This window comes from Oncorhynchus gorbuscha, unplaced genomic scaffold (genome assembly GCF_021184085.1).
Source record: "Oncorhynchus gorbuscha isolate QuinsamMale2020 ecotype Even-year unplaced genomic scaffold, OgorEven_v1.0 Un_scaffold_360, whole genome shotgun sequence".
Taxonomy (NCBI): domain Eukaryota; kingdom Metazoa; phylum Chordata; class Actinopteri; order Salmoniformes; family Salmonidae; genus Oncorhynchus; species Oncorhynchus gorbuscha.
The window spans coordinates 733122-741655 of NW_025745215.1; the positions used below are offsets into that span (position 1 = coordinate 733122).

An 8534-nucleotide genomic window follows, 5' to 3' on the forward strand; every position below is an offset into this window, starting at 1 on the left:
ATATAGGACATCATTATACTGCCAGGAGACTGATATAGGACATCATTATACTGCCAGGAGACTGATATAGGACATCATTATACTGCCAGGAGACTGATATAGGACATCATTATACTGCCAGGAGACTGATATAGGACATCATTATACTACCAGGAGACTGTTACAGGACATCATTATACTGCCAGGAGACTGTTACAGGACATCATTATACTGCCAGGAGACTGATATAGGACATCATTATACTGCCAGGAGACTGTTATAGGACATCATTATACTGCCAGGAGACTGTTATAGGACATCATTATACTGCCAGGAGACTGATATAGGACATCATTATACTGCCAGGAGACTGATATAGGGCATCATTATACTGCCAGGAGACTGTTATAGGACATCATTATACTGCCAGGAGACTGTTACAGGACATCATTATACTGCCAGGAGACTGTTACAGGACATCATTATACTGCCAGGAGACTGATATAGGACATCATTATACTGCCAGGAGACTGTTACAGGACATCATTATACTGCCAGGAGACTGTTACAGGACATCATTATACTGCCAGGAGACTGATATAGGACATCATTATACTGCCAGGAGACTGATATAGGACATCATTATACTGCCAGGAGACTGATATAGGACATCATTATACTGCCAGGAGACTGATATAGGACATCATTATACTACCAGGAGCCTGATATAGGACATCATTATACTGCCAGGAGACTGATATAGGACATCATTATACTGCCAGGAGACTGATATAGGACATCATTATACTGCCAGGAGACTGTTACAGGACATCATTATACTGCCAGGAGACTGTTACAGGACATCATTATACTGCCAGGAGACTGATATAGGACATCATTATACTGCCAGGAGACTGATATAGGACATCATTATACTGCCAGGAGACTGATATAGGACATCATTATACTGCCAGGAGACTGATACAGGACATCATGAATAATGAATACGACCCTAATGGATACGGTGTCCCCTCATGGATACGGTGTCCCCTCATGGATACGGTGTCCCCTCATGGATACGGTGTCCCCTCATGGATACGGTGTCCCCTCATGGATACGGTGTCCCCTCATGGATACGGTGTCCCCTCATGGATACGGTGTCCCCTCATGGATACGGTGGCGTGGAGGGTGACTGTGGCGTGGAGGGAGGTGTGGCGTGGAGGGAGGTGTGGCGTGGAGGGAGGTGTGGCGTGGAGGGAGGTGTGGCGTGGAGGGAGGTGTGGCGTGGAGGGAGGTGTGGCGTGGAGGGAGGTGTGGCGTGGAGGGAGGTGTGACTGTGGCGTGGCGGGTGACTGTGGCGTGGCGGGTGACTGTGGCGTGGAGGGTGACTGTGGCGTGGAGGGAGGCGTGGCGGGTGACTGTGGCGTGGCGGGTGACTGTGGCGTGGAGGGTGGCTGGAGGGTGACGGTGGCTGGAGGGTGGCGGTGGCGTGGAGGGTGGTCATGATGATGATGATGATGATGATGGTGTGTTTCAGGGTGTGAAGGTTGGTCCAGCAGTGGCTCCTCAGGAAGCAGACTGTTCTCTGGTGAAGACTGAAGCCTTTAAGACCAGGAGAAGACCTGACCCGGTTGCTGATGGGGGCATGACTGGGTAAGGACTGGCAGTCAGGTCTCACTAGTGATGACTTGGTAAGGACTGGCAGTCAGGTCTCACTAGTGATGACTTGGTAAGGACTGGCAGTCAGGTCTCACTAGTGAGGACTTGGCAGTAAGGTCTCACTAGTGATGACTGGGTAAGGACTGGCAGTCAGGTCTCACTAGTGATGACTGGCAGTCAGGTCTCACTAGTGATGACTGGGTAAGGACTGGCAGTCAGGTCTCACTAGTGATGACTGGCAGTCAGGTCTCACTAGTGATGACTGGCAGTCAGGTCTCACTAGGGATGACTGGCAGTCAGGTCTCACTAGGGATGACTGGCAGTCAGGTCTCACTAGGGATGACTGGCAGTCAGGTCTCCCTAGGGATGACTGGCAGTCAGGTCTCCCTAGGGATGACTGGCAGTCAGGTCTCCCTAGGGATGACTGGCAGTCAGGTCTCCCTAGGGATGACTGGCAGTCAGGTCTCCCTAGGGATGACTGGCAGTCAGGTCTCCCTAGGGATGACTGGCAGTCAGGTCTCCCTAGGGATGACTGGCAGTCAGGTCTCACTAGGGATGACTGGCAGTCAGGTCTCACTAGGGATGATTGGCAGTCAGGTCTCACTAGGGATGACTGGCAGTCAGGTCTCACTAGGGATGACTGGCAGTCAGGTCTCACTAGGGATGACTGGCAGTCAGGTCTCCCTAGGGATGACTGGCAGTCAGGTCTCCTAGGGATGACTGGCAGTCAGGTCTCCCTAGGGATGACTGGCAGTCAGGTCTCCCTAGGGATGACTGGCAGTCAGGTCTCACTAGGGATGACTGGCAGTCAGGTCTCACTAGGGATGACTGGCAGTCAGGTCTCACTAGGGATGACTGGCAGTCAGGTCTCACTAGGGATGACTGGCAGTCAGGTCTCACTAGGGATGACTGGCAGTCAGGTCTCACTAGGGATGACTGGCAGTCAGGTCTCACTAGGGATGACTGGCAGTCAGGTCTCACTAGGGATGACTGGCAGTCAGGTCTCACTAGGGATGACTGGCAGTCAGGTCTCACTAGGGATGACTGGCAGTCAGGTCTCACTAGGGATGACTGGCAGTCAGGTCTCACTAGGGATGACTGGCAGTCAGGTCTCACTAGGGATGACTGGCAGTCAGGTCTCACTAGGGATGACTGGCAGTCAGGTCTCACTAGGGATGACTGGCAGTCAGGTCTCACTAGGGATGACTGGCAGTCAGGTCTCACTAGGGATGACTGGCAGTCAGGTCTCACTAGGGATGACTGGCAGTCAGGTCTCACTAGGGATGACTGGCAGTCAGGTCTCACTAGGGATGACTGGCAGTCAGGTCTCACTAGGGATGACTGGCAGTCAGGTCTCACTAGGGATGACTGGCAGTCAGGTCTCACTAGGGATGACTGGCAGTCAGGTCTCACTAGGGATGACTGGCAGTCAGGTCTCACTAGGGATGACTGGCAGTCAGGTCTCACTAGGGATGACTGGCAGTCAGGTCTCACTAGGGATGACTGGCAGTCAGGTCTCACTAGGGATGACTGGCAGTCAGGTCTCACTAGGGATGACTGGCAGTCAGGTCTCACTAGGGATGACTGGCAGTCAGGTCTCACTAGGGATGACTGGCAGTCAGGTCTCACTAGGGATGACTGGCAGTCAGGTCTCACTAGGGATGACTGGCAGTCAGGTCTCACTAGGGATGACTGGCAGTCAGGTCTCACTAGGGATGACTGGCAGTCAGGTCTCACTAGGGATGACTGGCAGTCAGGTCTCACTAGGGATGACTGGCAGTCAGGTCTCACTAGGGATGACTAGAAAAACAAGGTTGACCCTCCAGTCCAGAGCACAGTGGAGGATGAATCACAAAACAGGGAGCACTAGTTAGCCAGCTAGTTAACCAGCTAGTTATTCAGTCAGCTGGCTAACTAGCTGGCTATCTGGTTAACATTCAGATATAGCTCTTGATTTGTTCTGAAGGATAAGTGGTCAGGAAGCTCAGAGCCCCAAGGAGGAGGAAGGTTCAGGAAGCTCAGAGCCCCATGGAGGAGGAAGGTTCAGGAAGCTCAGAGCCCCATGGAGGAGGAAGGTTCAGGAAGCTCAGAGCCCCATGGAGGAGGAAGGTTCAGGGAGATCAGAGCCCCATGGAGGAAGGTTCAGGAAGCTCAGAGCCCCATGGAGGAGGAAGGTTCAGGAAGCTCAGAGCCCCATGGAGGAGGAAGGTTCAGGAAGCTCAGAGCCCCATGGAGGAGGAAGGTTCAGGGAGATCAGAGCCCCATGGAGGAAGGTTCAGGAAGCTCAGAGCGCCATGGAGGAGGAAGGTTCAGGAAGCTCAGAGCCCCATGGAGGAGGAAGGTTCAGGAAGCTCAGAGCCCCATGGAGGAGGAAGGTTCAGGAAGCTCAGAGCCCCATGGAGGAGGAAGGTTCAGGAAGCTCAGAGCACCATGGAGGAGGAAGGTTCAGGTAGATGGTCAGGAAGCTCAGAGCCCCATGGAGGAGGAAGGTTCAGGTAGATGTTAAATGTGTGGATGATGTTGTGTGTTCCAGTCAGGAGGAGGCTCTGTGTAGGGGGGTATACGCCCCCCAGGACCACTACTCATTCCCCCCTACCAGGGTAGGGGAGACCAGCACACTGAAGGTCAACATGAGAAACAACTCCTTGGAAACGCATGCGGTGAGCAACACACAGAATAATTGCATGAACTGTGATTGATGTGATAACTACCCAGAATGCTTTGCATTGCATGGATTTGATGTTGAGCTTGTCTGATGTTGCAGCTGATGTTCCTAACCCCTAAAGAGCCCTTCCACATCAAGCATTCCAAATATTCCCTAAGGTGAGTCCACGCCGCTTTGTGCCTGTCATTCCTCTTCTGTAATCAGTGTCCTGGTTAGCCTGGCCACAGAGCTAGACAATGACCATAGAAGTTGACCAAGACTGCACAACCAGGTCTGAGACCAGGCTATGATGTACTGAAAGGCTGTGATTGGTGCTGTGTGTGTAACCTGAGTGTGACTTCCTGCTGCTAATGCTGTGGAAACTCAGAGGGGTCGGTCTGAGAGTGTCTGGACAGCAGGCCACTGTGTAGGTCAGGCTCTGGGCCTGAGAGTGTCTGGACAGCAGGTCACTGTGTAGGTCAGGCTCTGGGCCTGAGAGTGTCTGGACAGCAGGTCACTGTGTAGGTCAGGCTCTGGACAGCAGGTCACTGTGTAGGTCAGGCTCTGGGTCTGAGAGTGTCTGGACAGCAGGTCACTGTGTAGGTCAGGCTCTGGGCCTGAGAGTGTCTGGACAGCAGGTCACTGTGTAGGTCAGGCTCTGGGCCTGAGAGTGTCTGGACAGCAGGTCACTGTGTAGGTCAGGCTCTGGGTCTGAGAGTGTCTGGACAGCAGGTCACTGTGTTGGTCTGCCTCTCAGTCCGTGTCGTCTGCCTCTCAGTCCGTGTCGTCTGCCTCTCAGTCCGTGTCGTCTGCCTCTCAGTCCGTGTCGTCTGCCTCTCAGTCCGTGTCTCTGCCTCTCAGTCCGTGTCGTCTGCCTCTCAGTCCGTGTCGTCTGCCTCTCAGTCCGTGTCGTCTGCCTCTCAGTCCGTGTCGTCTGCCTCTCAGTCCGTGTCGTCTGCCTCTCAGTCCGTGTCGTCTGCCTCTCAGTCCGTGTCGTCTGCCTCTCAGTCCGTGTCGTCTGCCTCTCAGTCCGTGTCGTCTGCCTCTCAGTCCGTGTCGTCTGCCTCTCAGTCCGTGTCGTCTGCCTCTCAGTCCGTGTCGTCTGCCTCTCAGTCCGTGTCGTCTGCCTCTCAGTCCGTGTCGTCTGCCTCTCAGTCCGTGTCGTCTGCCTCTCAGTCCGTGTCGTCTGCCTCTCAGTCCGTGTCGTCTGCCTCTCAGTCCGTGTCGTCTGCCTCTCAGTCCGTGTCGTCTGCCTCTCAGTCCGTGTCGTCTGCCTCTCAGTCCGTGTCGTCTGCCTCTCAGTCCGTGTCGTCTGCCTCTCAGTCCGTGTCGTCTGCCTCTCAGTCCGTGTCGTCTGCCTCTCAGTCCGTGTCGTCTGCCTCTCAGTCCGTGTCGTCTGCCTCTCAGTCCGTGTCGTCTGCCTCTCAGTCCGTGTCGTCTGCCTCTCAGTCCGTGTCGTCTGCCTCTCTGTCCGTGTCGTCTGCCTCTCAGTCCGTGTCGTCTGCCTCTCTGTCCGTGTCGTCTGCCTCTCTGTCCGTGTCGTCTGCCTCTCTGTCCGTGTCGTCTGCCTCTCTGTCCGTGTCGTCTGCCTCTCTGTCCGTGTCGTCTGCCTCTCTGTCCGTGTCGTCTGCCTCTCTGTCCGTGTCGTCTGCCTCTCTGTCCGTGTCGTCTGCCTCTCTGTCCGTGTCGTCTGCCTCTCAGTCCGTGTCGTCTGCCTCTCAGTCCGTGTCGTCTGCCTCTCAGTCCGTGTCGTCTGCCTCTCAGTCCGTGTCGTCTGCCTCTCAGTCCGTGTCGTCTGCCTCTCAGTCCGTGTCGTCTGCCTCTCAGTCCGTGTCGTCTGCCTCTCAGTCCGTGTCGTCTGCCTCTCAGTCCGTGTCGTCTGCCTCTCAGTCCGTGTCGTCTGCCTCTCAGTCCGTGTCGTCTGCCTCTCAGTCCGTGTCGTCTGCCTCTCAGTCCGTGTCGTCTGCCTCTCAGTCCGTGTCGTCTGCCTCTCAGTCCGTGTCGTCTGCCTCTCAGTCCGTGTCGTCTGCCTCTCAGTCCGTGTCGTCTGCCTCTCAGTCCGTGTCGTCTGCCTCTCAGTCCGTGTCGTCTGCCTCTCAGTCCGTGTCGTCTGCCTCTCAGTCCGTGTCGTCTGCCTCTCAGTCCGTGTCGTCTGCCTCTCAGTCCGTGTCGTCTGCCTCTCAGTCCGTGTCGTCTGCCTCTCAGTCCGTGTCGTCTGCCTCTCTGTCCGTGTCGTCTGCCTCTCTGTCCGTGTCGTCTGCCTCTCTGTCCGTGTCGTCTGCCTCTCAGTCCGTGTCGTCTGCCTCTCTGTCCGTGTCGTCTGCCTCTCTGTCCGTGTCGTCTGCCTCTCTGTCCGTGTCGTCTGCCTCTCTGTCCGTGTCGTCTGCCTCTCTGTCCGTGTCGTCTGCCTCTCTGTCCGTGTCGTCTGCCTCTCTGTCCGTGTCGTCTGCCTCTCTGTCCGTGTCGTCTGCCTCTCTGTCCGTGTCGTCTGCCTCTCTGTCCGTGTCGTCTGCCTCTCTGTCCGTGTCGTCTGCCTCTCTGTCCGTGTCGTCTGCCTCTCTGTCCGTGTCGTCTGCCTCTCTGTCCGTGTCGTCTGCCTCTCAGTCCGTGTCGTCTGCCTCTCAGTCCGTGTCGTCTGCCTCTCTGTCCGTGTCGTCTGCCTCTCTGTCCGTGTCGTCTGCCTCTCTGTCCGTGTCGTCTGCCTCTCTGTCCGTGTCGTCTGCCTCTCTGTCCGTGTCGTCTGCCTCTCTGTCCGTGTCGTCTGCCTCTCTGTCCGTGTCGTCTGCCTCTCTGTCCGTGTCGTCTGCCTCTCTGTCCGTGTCGTCTGCCTCTCTGTCCGTGTCGTCTGCCTCTCTGTCCGTGTCGTCTGCCTCTCTGTCCGTGTCGTCTGCCTCTCTGTCCGTGTCGTCTGCCTCTCTGTCCGTGTCGTCTGCCTCTCTGTCCGTGTCGTCTGCCTCTCTGTCCGTGTCGTCTGCCTCTCTGTCCGTGTCGTCTGCCTCTCTGTCCGTGTCGTCTGCCTCTCAGTCCGTGTCGTCTGCCTCTCAGTCCGTGTCGTCTGCCTCTCTGTCCGTGTCGTCTGCCTCTCTGTCCGTGTCGTCTGCCTCTCTGTCCGTGTCGTCTGCCTCTCTGTCCGTGTCGTCTGCCTCTCTGTCCGTGTCGTCTGCCTCTCTGTCCGTGTCGTCTGCCTCTCTGTCCGTGTCGTCTGCCTCTCTGTCCGTGTCGTCTGCCTCTCTGTCCGTGTCGTCTGCCTCTCTGTCCGTGTCGTCTGCGAACCCGTACATACTTAGTCCATGTTTTGATTTCTTCCTGTTTTTCTCTGCCCTCCAGATCCCAACGCTACATCCACCTGCCAGTCCAGTTCAAGCCGGTTGTAACTGGAAACCACTCCAGCCTGCTGTTGGTTCAGACGGATACCAGTGGAAACATCGCTATCCAGCTGACTGGTGAGGCCCTGCCCTGACTGGGTCAGTGAGGACTGCTGGTCTGGGTCAGTGAGGACTGCTGGTCTGGGTCAGTGAGGACTGCTGGTCTGGGTCAGTGAGGACTGCTGGTCTGGGTCAGTGAGGACTGCTGCTCTGGGTCAGTGAGGACTGCTGCTCTGGGTCAGTGAGGACTGCTGCTCTGGGTCAGTGAGGACTGCTGCTCTGGGTCAGTGAGGACTGCTGGGTCACTGCATCTGTAGTGTGGCCCGTACTGGAGCACTGCTGAAGGTCATACGGAAGAATGAACTATGAAGCCTTTGTCCAATATAGCACCCTAATCTCAAGATGATGCCGGACCTGAAGCAGTGCACTGTCTCATTGGTTCCACTCCTGGCAACGTCTCATTGGTTCCACTCCTGGGGGTCTGCGTAGAGCTAGCAGACTACAGCTCTATATCCTATCCTCTGGGGGTCTGCGTAGAGCTAGCAGACTACAGCTCTATCCTATCCTCTGGGGGTCTGCATAGAGCTAGCAGACTACAGCTCTATATCCTATCCTCTGGGGGTCTGCGTAGAGCTAGCAGACTACAGCTCTATCCTATCCTCTGGGGGTCTGCGTAGAGCTAGCAGACTACAGCTCTATCCTATCCTCTGGGGGTCTGCATAGAGCTAGCAGACTACAGCTCTATCCTATCCTCTGGGGGTCTGCGTAGAGCTAGCAGACTACAGCTCTATCCTATCCTCTGGGGGTCTGCGTAGAGCTAGCAGACTACAGCTCTATCCTATCCTCTGGGGTCTGCGTAGAGCTAGCAGACTACAGCTCTATCCTAT

At 55.7% G+C, this 8534-nt stretch overlaps 1 protein-coding gene across 1 annotated transcript in view; it reads left to right on the forward strand.

The window, feature by feature from the left end:
- The window catches only part of LOC124017976 (centrosomal protein of 192 kDa-like), a 69233-nt gene extending 60950 nt beyond the window's left edge, over positions 1-8283 (forward strand). The window contains 5 exon segments of the mRNA XM_046333220.1: positions 1517-1632; positions 3605-4087; positions 4172-4298; positions 4403-4461; positions 7610-8283. Coding sequence (XP_046189176.1) covers positions 1517-1632; positions 3605-4087; positions 4172-4298; positions 4403-4461; positions 7610-7742 — 918 coding nt within the window. The 3' untranslated portion in view covers positions 7743-8283.
- The last annotated feature ends 251 nt before the right edge of the window (positions 8284-8534 follow it).